The sequence below is a fragment of the Megalobrama amblycephala genome, linkage group LG7, assembly GCF_018812025.1.
Source record: "Megalobrama amblycephala isolate DHTTF-2021 linkage group LG7, ASM1881202v1, whole genome shotgun sequence".
Classification (NCBI taxonomy): Eukaryota; Metazoa; Chordata; class Actinopteri; order Cypriniformes; family Xenocyprididae; genus Megalobrama; species Megalobrama amblycephala.
The window spans coordinates 29,716,716-29,738,996 of record NC_063050.1 but is presented as its reverse complement, the minus strand read 5'-3'; the positions used below and the strand labels follow the sequence as shown (position 1 = coordinate 29,738,996).

Here is a 22,281-nt window from a genome sequence, read left to right as displayed (position 1 = left end):
ATATACTGATTTTTTGATTTTGATGAGCAGCAAGCTGTAATCATCAAAATGAAAACAAAAAAGTCTGGAAATATTTTACTTTATGTCAAATAAATCTAGAATATATTTAAGTTTTACTTTTTGAATTAAATTACAGAAAAAAAAAACCTTTTACATGATATTCTAATTTTTTGAGATGCACCTGTATATATATATATATATATATATATATATATATATATATATATATATATATACACACACACACACACACACATTATGGCTGTATGTTTAGTTATTTTCAGAAGACAGTAAATCTGCACTTTTAAGTAGGCTTTTATATAATTTGTATTAGCAAATATAAGTAGGCTGTAATAAATAAAACATATCATTATTCTTTAAAAAAAAAATGTTAAAAAAAGCTGTAATTATGCGAACTGATGACTTTAACAAATGCAGACTACATTAACATCCTCTGATAGTTACAGTAGGACTGTCTTAAACAAGTTTTCATAAAAAAATAAATTTCCCTATGGAGAAAATGAAATAGGTCTACTATGAAAATAGTTTTAGTTATGACTTTTTTCACTATTTGATTTAGCCTAGTTAGTTTTGTATCAAATAAACTGATTTCGGTGATCGAGATCTGGCAGCAGCTCATTTTTTCTCTTAGGCGAGCGATCCGATCACAGCTTATCCTGCCCATGGAATCTGCCATAGGCCAGCAGACCAATGAGAACGCAGGGTACACAAACTCTGTACAATGTTTAGCAGGTGGTCTTACCCTGCTAGCATTTCAAAGATGAGCACGCCGAGAGCCCACCAGTCCACAGCTCGCCCATGACCTTTACTCTGGATCACTTCAGGAGCCAAATATTCAGGAGTACCACATAAAGTCCATGTCCTGTAAAGAAAGAAAGAATAAAATTTGGATGGACAGAAAAAGAGAAAAAAAAAAATCCTACAGGGCCCAAAAGACTTGAAAATAACTTAAAAAATTAAACCAAATGTTTTAAGACTATGAAAAATAATCAGATAGTTTTGACGTTGACCTTGTTAAGAGTTAAAGGCTTGTCTGGCTATCACCAGACCAAGCTCAATTTAAAATTGAACATTGGTCTGGGGAATTTGCTATGTATTTCCTACTGCACAAGAGGCATGATCAACGAGCATTATTCACGTAATTGGATAGTCCTTCGACCAATCAGATCAACGATCCAGGTGACGTACTTTTGCAGAGCAATGCGAAAACTACAGACAGGTTTAATTTGTATTGGTTTGTAGCATTGATCAGCGGTTTGCAGAAGCAGCAATGGCATCGAGCGATTTTTGCAGGTTGTGCAAAAAAACATGAAAGTGAGTGACATTTACACCCAGTCGAGCGATTTGTTTGCTAAGCTAAAGAAGTCATTTAGCATCATTGAGAGGTTAAAAGGAATTGGATTGACGGTCGTGCAAGAGACGTCATCGTGTTTATACCCGCCCAGAGCCATCGAAAGAGCTCTGTACCCGCCAATAGCACAGGGACATTTCTCAAAATATCTTTTATGTTCCACAGAAGAAACAATGTTATACAGGTTTAGCAAATTAAGACAATTTAAATTTTTGGGTGAACTACACTTTTATTAAAATATCAGATTTTCATGCTTTCATTAAAGCACAGAATGCTCTTTGGGATATTCTCAATTCATGCTAGATTACATAAATCATCAGTTTTTGCCCAAAATGTGGAGTTATGCCAGTCTGAATGCTATGATCAGTAAAGCAAAAATGGGACATATTGAATATTAAACATACTGAAATTCATATGCATTTTTCTATTAAAAAAAATTGCTCAAATTATTATGCTTATAATAATATGCAAAAAAAAAAAAAAAAAAAGAAAAAGACATGCAATAAATAGATGAATAAAAACTTGACATTTTGTATAAGTACAAGATACTTATGCAAAAAAGAAGGGATTTTGTGTTAATGTACATAATCATATACAGTATTTACAATAAATAAATAAATAAATGGACCTGAATTGAATTGATTTGTGTTGTCTATATATTTATATAAATTATATTTAACACAGTACTGGTATATTATATATACATATCTCAGTATGACATAGCCCAGCTACTGTAGTGACTGCTTAGATAACACACAGAGGGGTGTAATTACAGTACACCTTGTGACAGCTGGCTATCTGGGCTGGATTGTATTGGCTGGTGTAAGGTAGAGACAGCATATCCACTTCAAGCCAAGGATACTATAAGCGTAACTGTATATTGAGCTAGAAGCCAGGGTGAAAGCCCACTACACCGTGTTTTATTTGTAGTAGAGGGTTTCTGATTACATAGAGCAGTAGCAGCTCCATGGGGTGAAATGACAAATCTGTTTGTTTGGGGCCATGGGGCCGGTCGATAAATGAGTCTGTTGACCTGTCCTTCAGTAAATGGCTGCCCTTTGCTTCTTTGTCTGGACACGGTTTTGTAACAGAATTATAAGATTGTATCTGTTGATACCAGAATGTCAATATTGAAAAGATATGTAAAAGAGCAGAAAATTGTTGACTACTCATTCTGTATAAAAATGGTAAATCAAAAATATATTTTGCACTTTAACAGAAAAACGAACAAACAAAAAAAAAAACTCAGCTCAACCTTTTGATTGTTATAGCTTTCAGGTCTTCAACCTTCTCAGGCCAAGAATTATTTAATAAAGGGACAAAACATATTGAATCAGTATTGAATTTTAGGCCAGGCCTCTAATAACAAGTAAAAAAAAAAATGAAAAAAGAAATTTCAGGTCAAGAATTATTTAATAAAGGGACAAAACATATTGAATCAGTATTGAATTTTAGGCCAGGCCTAATAACATACGTAACAATGCAAAGTCATTAAAATGTTCATTACTGATGTCCGCAGTCATACACTTGTCACCATACATTATATTTACATTTTAGTTAAAACATTATAGTATAGGAGGAACATTTTATTTTATATTAACATACATGAATTACATGAACATTATGTATAACATTATATGAACATCCACTTAGTATTGCAAGGCAGAGACTAGAAATCTCACCATCTAAATACTGACACACAGGTCCCCTCTTGTTCCAGGAATCCTATCTGATGGGTAGATTTTTCAAAGTTTCTTCAATGGGTGTACCCATTGAAGAAACACAAAACTGGGGTACCTCAGAGCTCAGTGCTTGGCATATATAACCTTATTGGGCCATACTACTGCTAATACTATCATAAAACTGCCATGATGGCAGGATACTTAAATGCTAGTGAGTCTGGAACAGCTTGCATAAATGTCTCTCACAGTATTTCTATTCCTTATTTTCTTCCCTCTATTTTAGTCTTTCTTTATCTTTCTGTGCTCAGCTGTATGGTTTTAATCCTTCTCTCTGTAATAGAGAGGATTAGTCTCCCTTGTGTTAACTGAAGCCTCTCAGTGTCAGTTCACAACAGCATTTCAATGAACCGCAAGAGAAGTTTGGTGTGACGTGGTTTTTGATTGGCTCAGATGATTTATGTTTACACTAATTATATCAGACTGCATACTAATAGGAGCAGTGAAGAAACTGATCCTGTTATCAAGATCAGTTCCTGTTATCAAAATAAGAACACCTGATGACTCACTTAACAATATGTTTGTCTGTATGGCTGTGTTTGTGTGTCTGCACATGGGCATGACAAGAAAAGGTAAGCCTGTTTTATTTAACTGTTACTCTTTGCTGTGACGGCTGACAAGTCTATGTCATTGCTGTAATAAGTGTGTAAACATCTCAAAATTCAGCAGAATTTTCAAAAAGGACCTTTAGGATGTCAACGCTGTTGTATTGAAGGTGACTTTCCTTTATGTTTTCTTTTTGATCGGCCACTTGAAACTGTGCAGCTACCGTTTGACAAGCTCTCTCCTTTACCTCCAAACACGATCACAATAAGAGCCCTGCAATTCATCAGTAAAACTGTGGCACAGTTTTAAGCCCTCATCTTGAGCAGACACTCTGACAAGGTGTTAAAAGAAAAAGATGAAAATGCTCTAATGCTGTCTAAAAATAAATGAATAAGAAAAAAATCCAGATTTCCAAAGTCCTCATCCTGTCCTAATCTTAACGATACAGGCACTTTAAATGGCCACTGATCAAGGCAAACAGCAAATATCACGTTCAAAAAGCCAAATGCAATTATAGCCACCAGGTGGCATTGTTGCCACATGACAATCTGTGTAGACGTTAGCTACTCAAACTCAAAAGCCAAAGCTGTTGCTTGCAGGGACTGCTGTCTTCTACACTGGATGAGAGACACTGCTTTCAGTTTATATATATGTGGGTCACTTGTGCAGACCCTCATTGTTCTGGACCCCTTCTTCATGCACAGGGAAACAGAATCGTGACCCATTATGCATACACATCAGAGGGGTCATGGGCTGCTCTGAAAAAGCACTGCAGTACTCTGCACTGCAGATGGATACACACACATACAAACAAACACACGCAATCTCTCTCTCTTTTTTTATTTGAATGATACTATCAGAGGGCACAACCAGAGGGATTTTCAATTTCAGCAAGGTTACTCTTAAATTGGTCTGTGCTGCTCTCATTCAGAATTAATAACAGTGGGTTGATGGATGCTCTGGGGCCAAACAAAGCCACCTTTTTTTGTTAAAGAGACTCATATTAGGACAGCTTTAATACCCACAGAGAAGGACTTTTATATGACGTTTGTAGGGGAAGTCACACTGTATGAGTGAAGAATAAATTAAGGGATTCAGTCGGATGTTTTGAAGGACGAAGAGTGGACCGTTTGGTTTCTGGGCCCTTTCTACATCTTCATTCCCTAAACATCAGCTGAGATTCTGAAAAACTGAAATGAATTTGATCGCCTACAGAATTTCAGCAATGCATGTCTGATGGTGGTTTACATTTCATTTGACAATGAAAACACTAGGAATGTTAAAATGACATGAAATGAATGTAAAAATTTTGGAGCATGCCTAATCCAATCTTAAAACTATAATCATCAAGGACACACACTTCAGATAACTGCTGCTCAGCCATCTCTCTCCCTGGTTTATGTACTTAATTACTTCACAACATAAACAGACCTAGAGGTCAGTGTTGGGTAAGTTACTTGGAAAAAAAAAAGTAATTAATTACTACTAATTACATCTTCAACAGTGTAATTAGATTACATAAATTACTCTCTCTAAAAAGTATTGAATTATTATTACTTACTTTCTAAATCCCATATCAAGCTCGACCAAAATCCATTAAGGACAGACATGAAACTGCTCTTTTAATTTTCAAATAAATAAAATAAAATTGCATACATTTTGAACTGACTAAAGTATTTAAAGGGAGAAGGTTAAATTAAAAACATTAACATAAGACATTAAAGGTGCCCAAGAACGTTCTTTCACAAGATGTAATATAAGTCTAAGGTGTCTCCTGAATGTGTCTGTGAAGTTTCAGCTCAAAATACCCCATCGATTTTTTTAAATTCATTTTTTTAACTGCCTATTTTGGGGCATCATTAACAATGCACTGATTTACACTCGGCGCCGCCCCCTTAAATCGCGTGCTCCCTGCCACACCAGCTGTCGACTATATTACAGCGCATTTACAAAGTTCACACAGCTAATATAACCCTCAAATGGATCTTTACAAGATGTTCGTCATGCATGCTGCATGCATGCTTCGAATTATGTGAGTAAAGTATTTATTTGGATGTTAAAGTTTTATTCTGAGTGAATTTGAGGCTGTCCTCCGTGGCTAACGGCTATTGCTACACTGTTGGAGAGATTTATAAAGAATGAAGTTGTGTTTATGCATTATACAGACTGCAAGTGTTTAAAAAATGAAAATAGCGACGGCTCTTGTCTCCGTGAATAAGAAACGATGGTAACTTTAACCTCATTTAACAGTACATTAATTAGTTAACATGCTAACGAAACTTTTAGAAAGACAATTTACAAATATCAGTAAAAATGTCATGCTATCATGGATTATGTCAGTTATTATTGCTCCATCTGCCATTTTTCTCTGTTGTTCTTGCTTACCTAGTCTGATGATTCGGCTGTGTGCAGCTCCAGACGTTAACTGGCTGCCCTTGTCTAATGCCTTTTATAATGTTGGGAACATCATGGGCTGGCATTATGCAAATATTGGGGCGTATACCCCGACTGTTATGTAACAGTCGGTGTTATGTTGAGATTTGCTTGTTCTTCGGAGGTCGTTTAAACAAATGAGATTTATATAAGAAGGAGGAAACAATGGGGTTTGAGACTCACTGTATGTCTTTTCCATGTGCTGAACTCTTGTTATTTAACTATGCCAAGGTAAATTCAATTTTTGAATCAAGGGCACCTTTAAATTTTTATATTAAATCCATTATTGTTTTATATAGAATTGTTCTATATTCTATACAGTATTTAATGCAGTTATATCAAAAGTAACTGTAATTAAAGGGTTAGTTCAACCAAAATTGAATTCTGTCATCAATTACTCACCTTCACGTTGTTCCAAACCCATACGATGTTTGTTCATCTTCGAAACACAGATGAAGATATTTTAATGCAGGGGTGTCCAAACTATGGCCCGCGGGCCAAATGCAGCAGCTTGTCTAGTAAAGTCTATTATATGTGGCCCACCATGCATAATTTACAAATTGTGTAGTTTCACAATGTCAACACAAGGTGGCAGTACTATATTTTAGGCCAGGAAAACATTAAAGGATTAGTCCACTTTCAAAAAAAATTTCCTGTTAATTTACTCACCCCCATGTCATTCAAGAAGTCAAGTGTCCTTCTTTCTAACGTTTGAATGTCAAAATTAGTTTCAGTGCAGCTTCAAAGGGCTTGAAACGATACCAGACGAGTAATAAGGGTCTTATTTAGCAAAACAATCTGTCATTTTCTTAAAAAAAAAATACAAATGTATATGCTTTATAAACACAAATGATTCGCCATTCGCCTTCCGTGTTCTTCAAAAAGCTTACGCTGTATGACCTACGCCTTCCCTATTCAACTTACAGAAAAAACGGAACTGGCGCCGTGTTCGTTCCGTAAGTGGTGTGGCATATCAAGATGCTGATTAGACAGCATGATTATTGCACAGGTGTGCCTTAGGCTGGCCACAATAAAAGGCCACTCTAAAATGTGCAGTTTTATCACACAGCGCAATGCCACAGATGTCGCAAATTTTGAGGGAGCGTGCAATTGGCATGCTGACTGCAGGAATGTCCACCAGAGCTGTTGCCCGTGAATTGAATGTTCATTTCTCTACCATAAGCCCTCTCCGAAGGCGTTTCAGAGAATTTGGCAGTACATCCAACCGGCCTCACAACCAAAGACCACGTGTAACCACACCAGCCCAAGACCTCCACATCCAGCATCTTCATCTCCAAGATCATCTGAGACCAGCCACCAGCCAATCGGTTTGCAGAACCAAAGAATTTCTGCACAAACTGTCAGAAACTGTCTCAGGGAAGCTCATCTGCATGCTCGTCGTCTTCATCGGGGTCTCGACCTGACTGCAGTTCGTCATCGTAACCGACTTGAGTGGGCAAATGCTCACATTTGATGGTGTCTGGCACTTTGGAGAGGTGTTTTCTTCATGGATGAATCCCAGTTTTCACTGTACAGGGCAGATGGCAGACAGCGTGCATGGCGTCGTGTGGGTGAGCAGTTTGCTTATGTCAACGTTGTGGATCGAGTGGTATGGGCAGGCATATGTTATGGTATGGGCAGGCGTATGTTATGGACGAATACAGGTGCATTTTATTGATGGCATTTTGAGTGCACAGAGATACTGTGACAAGATCCTGAGGCTGATTGTTGTGCCATTCATCCACGACCATCACCTCATGTTGCAGCATGATAATGATCTGTACACAATTCCTGGAAGCTGAAAACATCCCAGTTCTTGCATGGCCAGCATACTCACCGGACATGTCACCCATTAAGCATGTTTGGGATGCTCTGGATCGGCGTATACAACAACGTGTTCTAGCTCCTGCCAATATCCAGCAACTTCACACAGCCATCGAAGAGGAGTGGACCAACATTCCACAGGCCACAATCAACAACCTGATCAACTCTATGCGAAGGAGATGTGTTGCACTACGTGAGGCAAAAGGTGGTCACACCAGATACTGAGGTTGCTGCTCTGCAAACAGAGGTTTGTTCTCATGCGTCAAGCAAGTATGGTTGAGCTTCTGTTTTATGTGATTTAAAGCCTAAAGTCAATCTGCTCATCATGTACAGTGATTGAGTCTCTTCAGATTATTCTTTAGATTCATATGAATTAGTTTTACAACCCTTTTATGAACTTTTTGAAGCAAAAAAGTAGTAGTTGTGTCGACTGTCAACGGAAAGACAGTAATCTCTCAGATTTCATTTAAAATATCTTCATTTGTGTTCTGAAAATGGACAAAAGTCTTACAGGTTTGGAACGACATAAGGGTGAGTAATTCATGACCATTTTTTAATCTTTGGGTGAACTGACCCTTTGAATTACAGAAATATTGAGAGTAGTCCCTTGGTTTACTTTTTCAAAGATAATTACAAAAATTAATTAATTAGTAATGCATTACATCCAACACTGCTAGGAGTGTATTAAGCAGAAATTTCACTGTACAATTTCAACAACAAGTAGAAAAAAAGTGTGATATCTGCAGTCAAATTCCATCATATGTTGACTGTTTGAGGTAGGAATGTACCAATGCCATTTTTAGAGACTAAATATGAGAACCTACACAACTGTCTGCAGCTCTAATCTTTCACAGTATTGACTTTTGTATTCGGAGCACTTTAACGAGTACATAAGCACCAAATTCAATCTTATATTGATTCTAGTAACAATACGGATGCATATATTTATACATGCATGTACTATATACAGTTGTGGTCAAAGTTTACATAAGTTTACAACTTTACACCTTGCATAATCTGCAAAATGTTAATCATTTTAACAAAATAAGAGAGATCATACAAAAATGCATGTTTTTTTTTTTTTTTTTTTATTTAGTACTGTTCTGAATAAGATATTTTACTTAAAATATGTCTACATATGGTCCAAAAGACAAAATAAAAGTTGAATTTATAAAAAATAAGTTTACACAAACTTGATTCTTAATACTGTCTGTTGTTACCTGGATGACCACGTTTTTTTTTTTTTTTTTGTGATGGTTGTTCATGAGTCCCTTGTTTGTCCTGAGCAGTTAAACTATCCAATGTTCTTCAGAAAAATCCTCCAGGTCCCACAAATTCTTTGGTTTTCCAGCATTTTTTGCATATTTTAACCCTTTCCAGCAGTAACTGTATGATTTTGAAATCCATCTTTTCATACTGAGGACAACTGAGGCTTCAACAAAGCTTCAAACATTTACTGATGCTCCAGAAGGAAACATGATGCATTAAGAGCCAGGGGGAAAAAAAACTTTTTGAATTTGAAGATTAGGGTAAATTTTACTTATTTTGTCGTCTGGAAAACATGTAAGTATCTTCTGTAGCTTCTGAAGGCCAGTACTAAATGAAAAAAAATATGATCTTTAAACAAAATAAGAAATATTTACACATCTTCATCCTGTTCAAAAGTTTACACACCCTTGTTTTAAATGCATCATGTTTCCTTTTAGAGCATAAGTGAATGTTTGTACTTTTTGTCAGAGTTGCGTATGAGTCCCTCAGAGTGAAAAGAGTGATCTCAAAATCAGGATTTATGTTAAATATAGCCTAAATTTAAAGTTACGAAACTTAATTTTCCCCTTAACCCAAATCATTTTGCTCTGAAACAAGTAATGGATTAATAAGACCAAAGATTGCCCATTTGATAATACCCCAAATGAATTATATCTCATGTTTAACCACTATCTACATAAGTATCAGCAGCAAATTCCCAAAGGACTGGCTGAGATGAAGCAGTTCTCTGCGGGTATGAGCGCTGAAATACTGTTGACGGCTTGGAGCTCGGATCTACGAAAGCGTCTAAATAAATTGTAAAATAGGCGCTATGTTTATATATCAGTCACATATTTGAGGTCTAAATAACTACATTCTCGGCTAAAAAAAACCCTCTTAAAACTATATTTTGTGACACAACAGAAGTAGTATTATTTAAAAAATATGGTGAATTTGCTCGACCACCATGACAGCCAGCGCAATCAGAATGATACAAATGGTGAAACGCTTCCAGTGCTGTTACTGGGGGAATATCGCACGGCTCTCAGCCAAATAGATCCAAGAACCAGAAAGAACTGTTTTATATATATATATATATATATATATATATATATATATATATATATATATATATATATGTATATGTAGAGGAAATAGCTGAACATAAGAATCCTGAAAAAAATCTATCACGGTTTCTCCAAAACTATTAAGAGGCATAACATTTTTAAACATCAATAATAAGAAGAAATTTCTTGTTTCTTGAGCACCAAAGCACATTAGAAAGATTTCTGAAGGATCATGTGACACTAAAGACTGGAGTAATGGCTGCTGAAAATTAACCTTTGCCATCACAGGAATAAAAATATAAAACATAAAATTACAATAGAAAACTGTTTTTCTAACTTGTAATAATATTTCATAAATTAGTAATGATATTTTTACTCCCTTGGTGACCATAAGAGACTTCTTTCAAAAACTTTACGAAAATTACACAGATATTGTTTTTATAGATAACCAATGACGACATACCTTTCTGAGAGCTTTTTAGCGAACCCGAAATCTGTCAGTCGAATGTGCCCCTCGCTGTCCAGCAGTATATTCTCTGGTTTCAGGTCTCTGTAGACTATTTCTTTGGAGTGAAGGTATTCAATGGCGCACACGATTTCAGCTGAATAAAACATTCCGGTGCTGTTGCTGAAACGTCCTCGGCTGCGTAAATAGCTGAAGAGTTCACCGCCATTCACATATTCCATCAACATGTACAGGAAGCGATCATCATGATGTGTCCAGAACCTGAGAAAGGTCCACATAATATTTACATGTGATTTAGTCATACAGCTTTATAAAATTATATTAATTAATTTTATTAACTTTTCCAGGTCTAGAATTCATACTTTTAAAATTAGACTACCTCATATATCCAGGTTTTTCCTCTTATACACTGTGTTCCAAAATATTATGCAAGTGACATATCAGTAGGATTTCAGTACAATAAACATTCAGATTTTAGTTTTTCTAAGAAAGTGTTTGTTTATTTATTTATCCATGTCTTTTTAGATAACTGGTATCAATCTCAGACAAAATAATTTGCCAGGTCTACTTAGGTAAATGGAAACCCTACTTAGAGGTTGTTCCACATTATTAAGCAAGTCACAGTTCTCATGCAATATGGAGAGGAAGAAAGATCTTTCTGAAGATGAAAAGCATGAAATGGTGCAATGTTGTGCAAAAGGCATGAAAACAGCTAATACTGTGTGAAAACTGAATGCATATTGAAGTATCATAAGATCATAAGATCTGCCCTTTTAATACAATGAACTTGTTTTACAGAAACTTTTCTTAATAAGCCTTTATCTGACCGAGTTCTGCTGTGCAGAACTTATTTATTTTTTTAATATAGATACTGATCTAGTGGTTTTCAACCAGAGGGCCTCAAGAAAAAAATATTTTTAATTCACCCCCTTAACAACTATATATATATATATATATATATATATATATATATATATATATATATATATATATAGTTGTTAAGGGGGTGAATTAAAAATATTTTTTTCTTGAGGCCCTCTGGTTGAAAACCACTAGATCAGTATCTATATTAAAAAAATAAATAATAATAATAATAATAATAATAATAATAATAATAGTAGTAGTAGATTTAAAGATAACAAATTCAATGTTCTGAACTGACTAAACTGATTGTAGCAGGTAAAACAACATTTGACATTGATATATTTGGTACTTCAGAAAATTGAAATGTTTATACAGATCATAAACAAGTGTGTGTTTATGAGATAACAGTGTATAAACAGTGTCCTCAATTCTGTTAGCCTATATGTTAATGTTGTTTAGTGTTCACTCACAGTCTGACAAGGAAAGGATGGTTCACCTCCGTCAAAACCTCTTTCTCATTATGTACGTGTTGCTCCTGCTTTAGACGGATAACATCTGGGATCTTCATCGCCTTCAGAGCAAAGAAACCTCTTGTCTTTTTATCCTTCACCAGAAAAACCCTTCCAAAGGTTCCTGTACCTGAAACAATGTAGAGTACTGACATAAAGACAGTGACTACAAATAATAATAATAATAATAATAATAATAATAATAATAATAATAATAATAAAAATAAAAAATAAAAATCACACAATAGCCTGACAAAATTCAATAAATAGAGAAACTTCAATCACAGTGGACCAAAAATGTATGGACACTTAAGCTACTTCAATTACTACCACTTTATCCAACTTTTTAAATACTGAGACTGCAGAAGCATGTCTGTGTTTGTTCTCCACAGATGAATGGCACTCAGAGCAGGGAGCGTAAAACTCTCAAAGACGGCCTATCTCAAAGAAGTCTTTGATTTCTACTGTATGGGGACATGGTTTTCAGTGGGTAAAAGATCTTATGCTGCACCCATATGATCAATGGCAACAGAGAGAGCTCTCAAACTGAGAGAGCAGGGCACCTTGAACCACTCACCAAATTACAGGGTACTCTTTTACAAGCTTGACAGGTCAATACCAACAGGAGACAACTTGACAGACTGTTTGAACCAACACATCCTATTATATGCTCTTAGACCTAAACCTCACACTAAATGCTTAACTAATTTTTGATGATAAACCAAACATGACCTTAAAGCATGGTGAGTAAAAAAAAAAAAAAAAAAAAAAAAAAAAAAAAAAAAAAAACCCGTTGAGTGTGTACGTGAGGAGTTGGCATTCTCTACAGGTACTATTAGCACTCGGGTCAAGAAGTGGAAAACCACAGTCGTGGAGTGGCAGTAGTTTTGGTTTAAGGGGCATGAAGTGGATCAAGAAGCTGTGAGATACCGTAGAGAGGCTTGCGTTTATATGTTTAACCTAGCTACGGCTTGAGAAAGATTTCTTAAGTAGTACCTAGACACCTGAGAAAAAACAAACATCCCCAACATTTTGAGGGAAAAAAAAAATAGATAAATAAATAAAAATGTGTATATATATATATATATACACACACACACACTTCTATTTCAAATAAATGGTGTTCTTTTGTTCTTTTAAAAAGAAATGTTTTAGCATTAAATCATAACATTAGAATGATTCCTGAAGGATCATGTGACACTAAACAATAGATTAATGGCTGCTGAAAATTCAGTCAGTTTAATATAATTTATACATGATATAAGTACAGTTTAATATAATTAATATAATTTAAGTCTAAAAGATTTATATAAACAGTTATTTTAAATTGTAATAATATTTTAGAATATTATTGTGAATTACATTTATTAAACTTTGGAACAGTAGGTTTTTTTAGCTTTATATGCATATTCGGAAATAAATACCACAAATAAATATACACTTATTTATATATGCACTTAAACAATGAAAAGTTTAATATTTGATCAAAATTCTTAACATTTCCCCACATTTCTAAAAACATTTAATGAAATTTAATAAAACTGTTTCATAAAACTGTTGCTTAGTAATATTAAAAGGACAATAAAGTATTGAGACTCATGGCTCTTCTTCCATGTACAGTAAAAATGAAATTACAAATGTCAAAAAGAAAGTAATATTTCACTAAGTAAAAAAAAAAAAAATTGAATTAGAAATAGAAGCAAAATGTTTAATGTTTACTGAACAAGAACTAAGCCATGCTCCAAGTATTTGTAACAGGGTAGTTTCAGACGACCTACATTTCCTTCAGTTGTATCGTGTGATGAGCTATGAGCTACAACATAGACGGAATAACTGACATGGAATGTTGGCATTTAACACATTTACCTCACACAAGGAATCTTTGTTCAGAGACCACTTTGTTGACATGGTTACACAAGCATGGAAAAAAACAAATGCCTTAGATGTCAGTGGGGAGGAGGTGGGACTGGTAACGTGAAGACACTTGTGATGACACATTATTAGATCATGTTTCTGACGTTACAGGGAAATCTTATTCAGCTAGCTACATATTTAAAACTTCAAATGAGTTGAAGTTTCATTGTATTATGAATCTGATATTGTGAAGTGGAGTCACTATAGACAAAATGAACCATGCTTCACTGTTCTCCACCTTTGTACAGCTACATTTACATGCACCCAAAAACCAGATTAATGGCTCAATCGGACTGAAAAGCCTTCATGTAAAATCTCAATTGATCCAATTAAGCTTGATCCGAATGAAATTTCAATTGAAATAATTCAAACAATATAGGGGAAAAAACTAAGCATGTAAACACATTAACATGTTCTCAATGGGATTCAGAAATACATTGCACACATGTGCAGTGCTGTGATGATGTCTACCAGAGCATTTTTAAAATAAGATCTGTTTACATGCGTTTTATTTCTTACAAATGTGCACATGTTTACTTAGGTCTTACGAACTGGTCAGTGAATAAGTATTTGCCAAAAAAGCTCTTCTGGCATTTGTCAGCTTTCCTTTTAGATAAGTCATTAAGGCAAAATTGATACTCACTCTAGTAGTGACTTCAGTGACATTATAGCTGTGGCTTTCTCTAGTTATGAACGTGGTGAGTAGGGCACTGCGTATACAGGCGCTGGTCATATAATTAGAATATCATCAAAAAGTTGATTTATTTCACTAATTCCATTCAAAAAGTGAAACTTGTATATTATATTCATTCATTACACACAGACTGATATATTTCAAATGTTTATTTCTTTTAATTTTGATGATTATAACTGACAACTAAGGAAAATCCCAAATTCAGCATCTCAGAAAATTAGAATATTGTGAAAAGGTTCAATATTGAAGACACCTGATGCCACACTGTAATCAGCTAATTAACTCAAAACACCTGCAAAGGCCTTTAAATGGTCTCTCAGTCTAGTTCTGTAGGCTACACAATCATGGGGAAGACTGCTGACTTGACAGTTGTCCAAAAGACGACCATTGACACCTTGCACAAGAAGGGCAAGACACAAAAGGTCATTGCAAAAGAGGCTGGTTGTTCACAGAGCTCTGTGTCCAAGCACATTAATAGAGAGGTAAAGGGAAGGAAAAGATGTGGTAGAAAAAAAGTGTACAAGCAATAGGGATAACAGTACCCTGGAGAGGATTGTGAAACAAAACCCATTCAAAAATGTGGGGGAGATTCACAAAGAGTGGACTGCAGCTGGAGTCAGTGTTTCAAGAACCACTACGCACAGACGTATGCAAGACATGGGTTTCAGCTGTCGCATGCCTTGTGTCAAGCCACTCTTGAACCACAGACAGCGTCAGACGCGTCTAAAGACAAAAAGGACTGGACTGCTGCTGAGTGGTCCAAAGTTATGTTCTCTGATGAAAGTGAATTTTGCATTTCCTTTGGAAATCAGGGTCCCAGAGTCTGGAGGAAGAGAGAAGAGGCACACAATCCATGTTGCTTGAAGTCCAGTGTAAAGTTTCCACAGTCAGTGATGGTTTGGGGTGCCAAATGAGATGACGTATGCAAGCCTTCAAAGGGTGCAGCCACTGAATTGGGACACAGCCATTGTTGAAAAATCTCTCGGTTTCCATATCCCGAACAAAGCGCGTTGATGGGCGTGCTCTTGCTCTAGGTGATGTGTGTGTGCATGCTTATCAGGGAGAAGTGCCTATACAAGGAATTCCGCTCTCTTTTGACGTCATGCAGGGCATACTCTAAAAAAAAAATCGGCTAAACATGTCCACAACCGTAAGTAGTATATTTGACACAGAAATACTCCATCATACGTCCAACTCGTGTTTTAAAACTTTGGCCATGTTTAGCATGAGAATGCAACTCTTTACCGGTATAAATAAGTCCAAATGCATGAAACAGCATTACACCCTCCCTTTAAGCTTTTTCAAGCAAATGCTGTGGTAACTAACAATACCTGCTTGTAAAAGCGAATGAATAGATCCTGTATCTGAGGCTAAATCACTAAATATTGAGAATGCAAGAGCACATACTGTATTATATATTTCTAACTTCAAATGGAGTCAGCCAATGATAGTCCGCAAAAGACGCATGCTTAAGTAAAATAATAATGTGGTTACAAGTTGTGTACAATTTAAACTACCTTATTATATAACTTCACTAACAGTAGCTGTTGTTCAGTTTGCATACTGCTGCTCTCCTTCTACACTCTTCTGAACTCTTCCTTCTCTTCATTAAAGCTCCAGTGAAGAATTTCCAGATAAAAACCAAATAAATTAAATAAAATTCAAAAATAATTTTAGAATCAAATCTAAAATCAAATCTATGCATATATCGAGTCAATAATCCGATTCAAAATCGAGAATCAATTTTTAATAAAACCACAAGAATCGATTTTAATCGAATCATGAGATTCCAAAGGATTCCCACCCTTAATCACATTTATTTGAAATAATAATAAAAAATGTTCCCCCAAGTATATCTCATTTGTTTAACAGATTGCTGTAGTAAAGCTAGGAAAATTATGTCTGATTAGGCACCCACTGTATAATGAATATGAGCTTTTGCCTTCAGGTCGAAGATTTAGAATGCCAGTGTTTCTTAAAAACGGGGCGGGGGGGGAATCCTTTATACCACAGGTTTTTAAGTGTTTAAATGAAAGATAGTGAAAGAGTTTTTTTATTTTTTATTTAATTTTTTTATGAAGCGGGTCTTAAATTAGTATTGGGGATTGTTTTATTTTTTATACATATTATATTTGTGTGTATGTTATATTATCTTCTGTGAAAATGCATGTTGAAACCCACTCGAACAAAATTTCCCCAAGGGGATAATAAAGTTTACTACTACTACTTGTGGTGAAAAATTCATACATGCAAGTTGATTCCAATTCCAGTTTCACTCTGAAAATATGTCACAATACTGAAGTAAAGTCACTCGCAACTTCTGGTTCACAGTGACTTTAACCTAAACATTATGTTCATCAAGATAATCTTCACAAATGAACAACTTATAAATGTATACGTTTTCTTGTTCAGTATGATGCCATTTAATGTCCCAGAAAACCTCTGTAGTCCTATTTAGCCACTTGTTAGTAACCACATAAAAGCTTAAAATCAAAATTGACAATTCTTATTTTTTTATGGAATATTAGAGTATTTATTATAAATGATTTATGATGTGCACATAATTATTTATTTTATTTTTATTAAGGGGGGGACAACCTGACACTCACAAATTAGATTAGAGATTGACCGATATATAGATTTACTGATATTTTTCCCCGATATTTAAGCATTTGACCATAATCGGATATCGGTTTTGTAATTTCGGATTTACAGATAAATGCCGCCATCTTGTGGGTGTTTTGAGAATTGCGCACAGGATCGCCATTAAAGCGCATCTGAGGACAGTGGTGCCCGTACGGCTGTATGCACTGTACATACCATGAGAGGGTGCTATTTAATGCCGTTTTTATTCTTTACATAATTTTTAAATTATGTAAAAATGGAAGGATGAAGAAATGCAGCCTCTTAAATCTTTGAAGCTTTTTGGGAAAGGTTTCAATGCATCAAGAGTGTCGAAAACAGTGCCATCTTGTGGCAGGTAAATGTACAGCATCTGTAAACCTTAGTGCACAGTTCCGTTGTTTTATCCATTACAAATAAAAGCCTGACGATGCTAAATGTGTTCAGTTTTCAATTAGATGTGTTACATAAATTCCTGAAATGTAGCTAGTTTATGTAGCTTGTCTCTACGAAATAGAGACAAGCTCACGGAGTCAAGTAAGATAATCCGTCAAGTACTGTCCATAAAGATGTAACTTTGCATGAATTAAATAATACAGCCATGAATGATCACATGTTGGTAATAAAAGCACTGAATTTAATTCTCTCTCTGTTGTCTATGCTCATCATTAGTCTCGTGAAGTCGTCTGCATTTTGCTGTTCACTCAGCGGGTTGTTGCTCATGAAATGCTCCATGGCCACCACATGTAACTTTTAACATAATTCACTTATTTAAAACAATGTAATTATATAAACATTTACTATATAACCATTAATTCGCTAATAAACATCCAAGTAAACACAACTCTATGGAAATTAATTATTTATTATCTGCACGAGCAATCAGTTTGAGTATAGTTCTGTGTAAATGCATAGATAAACAGTGCTTTGTCAGCAGATATTTCATAATCTAGATTCTAGAATGACAAAAACATTATTAATAATTCTGATGTAACACCAGTTGAGAAATGCAATAAAATACAATGTTTGTTTGTTATATTCCAATATTCCAGAGAATATTATTCAGTTATTTAACATTATCCAGCGAAATATTCTTTACTCTTTAGCCTATTAAACAGCTTATAAATCTACTAAAACTGTAGTTTAAAATGAAGTATTACATTTCTGCAAAAGTTGATATGACTCCTAATTTATTTTCTCTATTTGAAAACAGACATTCTAGATTTATTTTGCTTATTGTTAACATTAGTGTTGCTGCTGATGCTTTTTATGAATAAAATTATTTTTTGTAATATGAAGATTAAAATTAACAAAATTTATTGGTGTATAAATAAAAATTGTTTTCTATTCAAGGAGGGAGTGATTGTTATAAATAAAATGATTTGTTCAGTTCAGTGGTGTTGTAATCGTGTCAAAAACATAAGTATAACAGTAAATAAATATCGGTTCTGCATATTGGTTATCGGGCAAATAAACAAAAATTATCGGTATCGGTCTTAAAAAAAAAAATCAATATCGGTCGATCACTACAATAGATCACAGCAATAGACAATGATTCAGCGATCAAATCAATTACGAATGGACAAAATCAAGTTCCGTCCAACATTTTTTCTGGTTCAAGAAGTTGTTTCACTATATGACACAATATGGAAGAAAAGCTAACATTTTTCTATGTTTTAGGCCTCATTCCTGCAGCACACTATTGTAGGCTGTTTTTGGTTCCTAATTGTACAATCAGTTTAATAAGTATAAATATATTTTAGTTTTCTAAATAGGCGGATCACTCTAGTTTCGGGTGGCTGATGCTCCTTTTATCTGGATATGAGAATAGCTTTTACTTTTCAATTACCAACCTTAACCATTAACTGGCCATTACACTGACCTTATTTTGAATCATTAATGAATACCTAATTGAAGGCATCATTAATGGATTAGTTGTTCTCTAATACACACTGAAATTGGTGTTTTTCACAGGCTGTAAAGGTTCTTTTTAAAAGTAAGTCTCAGTAAAGCATAATTTCAGCCTTTCACAATGAAACTCGTGTTTTAGTAATAATCTGGCATCACATCTGACTTTATACTGCTGGGCAGAGATAACCTTCACTGAGCTGCATTTAGCCTCTGATATCAAATGCCTTAAAATCACTGGAAAATATTCCAAGCTGTATTTGCCCTTACTTAACAAAAGAACACTTGTGCTGTACTATCCAGATTCAGTCTCTTTTCTGCCATGAATCAAATCAGAGCAAAAACTGAGTTCTGATGATGATTTCCTCATTATTTTAATGACAATTTAACGATAAGAGCATTCAGATAGGAGCTTAAACCATTCGTCACAGGCTGTAAATCTCTACCATCCCACAAAAAGCTCTGCAAATTGGATTATTTATGCTGGGCCTAATGCTATAGTATACACTTTGGATCCCCACTATCCATTTTTATACAAGAGAGTGCCTCTCAAAATGCCATGAGCTAAATTTTCCCCTAAACCACAAAGCAATTTCCTTGTAAATCACAGATATGACAAAGATCATTGTTTCTTGGAAAAGGCACTTATATATCCACTCCAATAAAAACTGAGGCTGCTATGTGTAAATTAAGGATTTGTATTCTGTGGCTGGGCGATATAGACCCCTAAAAAAAAAAAAAAAAAAAAAAAAAAAAAAAAAAATCACATTTCTGTTTTTTTTTTTTTTGGCTGAATGGTGATATACAGTATATATCTTGGCATTTTCTACTTTTTATGAAAACATATATAGAATGTAAACATGTAGGCTATGCATATTATGTGCAAAGAAAGAAGAAAGAGCTAAAATAGCATCACATTCTAACATTGTCACAACATTATAATCTAAAAACAAAAATAATTATATTAAAAGTAAAAGTTAAAATCACTAAATTAAAAATGAAAAATACAAACAAAAGACTAAATTAAATGTTAACTGGTAAGAGGAACACATATTTACTCATCTAAGCTTAGTAATTATATTAGCCTACATCTGATTAGTCCATTACAATAGTCACATACAGTTACTGCTATCATAAAAAAAAAAAAAAAAAAAAATTGTTTAAACATTGGTTTAAACATATGGCTACGGTGGCCGAGAGAGCTCAACATGCTGCAAATGAAGAAAACACATGCAAATAGAAAAAACACCAGCAAATAAAGAAAACATCTTCATCAGTTTGATAACACATGCGCTGCAAAAGTCCACAACACTTACAAATAGAGAAACGTGCTGCAAATAGGCCTGCTCATAATGTACATACGATCAGAATGTTAACAAACAAAAGTATAAACACAAAAAACGTACTCGGTTACTAACGTAACCTCGGTTCCCTGAGATACGGAACGAGTACTGCGTATGGGGAAAGGTCTCCCTTTTTCCCCGCTGCTGAAGCCTTTTTCAATAACGCAGTGTAACTGCACCGTCATTGGTTCACTCATAGACAAGTTGTTGAACCAATGACGGCGCGGCATAGCTGCGCGGCCTATGGCGACAAAGCGCGCGAATATTCCCGCCGAAATGGGCGGGGTTAAGGGCTATATAAGCCGGCGTTTCGCCATAGGATTTCAGTGTCATTCGACTGAAGCGACGACCCTGAAGCCGCAGCCTCGTGGCACGGCAAGTATCGCAGTACTCGTTCCGTATCTCAGGGAACCGAGGTTACGTTAGTAACCGAGTACGTTCCCTTTCGATACTTCACTCGTACTGCGTATGGGGAACGAATTCAACCACGCCGTGCCACGGCTGGGAACGATATAGCTTGAAGTTTGGACACCTGAGAGGGGGCCAAAAAGACAAGCGAGAGGGCAAGCCCTTACCGAACCCTTGCGTTACACTTAGAGGAAATTTATTTCCATGATAGCGTGAAGCGGAGCTCATCTGAGGCCGCTAATCACACTGAAAGGACTCGAGCCTGTAAGGTCGGGACATCGAGATGATAAAACCTGACAAAGGTGGACGGCGAAGACCAGCCGGCCGCCTTACAGATGTCTTGGATGGAAACTCCGTTGGACCAAGCCCATGAGGAGGCCATCCCTCTAGTGGAGTGGGCTCTGACTCCTATGGGGCATTTGGCTCCCAGTGAGGAGTAGCACAGCGTAATAGCGTCCACTATCCAACGAGAAATGCGCTGTTTTGAGACCGGAGATCCCTTGGTGCGGCCTCCAAAACAGACAAAGAGCTGATCTGACTGTCTGAAAGACTGCGATCGCTCTATGTAGGTCCTCAATGCCCTGACAGGGCAGAGTAACTCCAGCCCTTGCTCTTCCGTCGAAGGGGGCAGAGCAGAGAGCGAGATGACCTGAGCTCTAAACGGAGTTGAGAGCACTTTAGGGACGTAGCCATGCCTGGGTTTCAGAACGACCTTAGAGTCTCCAGGCCCGAATTCGAGGCATGCAGGGCTCACAGAGAGGGCCTGCAAATCGCCAACACGCTTAACCGAGGCCAGTGCTAACAGCAAGGCAGTTTTTAGCGTCAATGGCCTGAGGTCGGCTGAGCCCATTGGTTCAAATGGGGCTCCTTTTAAGGCCCTGAGGACCAAAGACAGGTCCCAGGAGGGAACGGTGAGGGGGCGAGGAGGATTCAATCGCCTAGCGCCCCTCAGGAAACGGATGACAAGTCCGTTTCGTCCCACTGATTGGCCAGCAATAGGAGCATGGAACGCTGCAATGGCTGCTACGTAAACCTTGAGCGTGGAAGGGGTGCGCCCCATTTCCAAGCGTTCTTGGAGGAAAGACAGTATAGAAGATACGTCACTCTCCATTGGGTCTATGTTGCGTGACGAACACCAGTCAGCAAAGACCGACCATTTCTGGTCGTAGAGGCGTCTCGTGGACGGCGCTCTAGCCTGAGAAATGGTATTTAGGACGTCCCTGGGGAGGTTAGTAGGCTCCCATCGAGGGACCAGAGGTGCAGAGCCCAGAGCTCCGGCTGTGGGTGCCAGATTGTCCTGTTCGCCTGAGAGAGGAGGTCCCGT

The 22,281-nt window shown here is 36.2% G+C and overlaps 1 protein-coding gene across 1 annotated transcript in view; it reads right to left on the bottom strand.

Annotated features, from left to right (window-relative positions):
• prkx (protein kinase X-linked) overlaps positions 1-22,281 on the bottom strand; it is a 55,311-nt gene that overhangs the window by 18,951 nt on the left and 14,079 nt on the right. The window contains exons 2-4 of the mRNA XM_048196947.1: positions 12,030-12,198; positions 10,693-10,956; positions 764-883 (exon numbers count right to left, since the gene is read on the bottom strand). Coding sequence (XP_048052904.1) covers positions 764-883; positions 10,693-10,956; positions 12,030-12,198 — 553 coding nt within the window. The remainder of the gene's footprint in view (positions 1-763; positions 884-10,692; positions 10,957-12,029; positions 12,199-22,281) is intronic.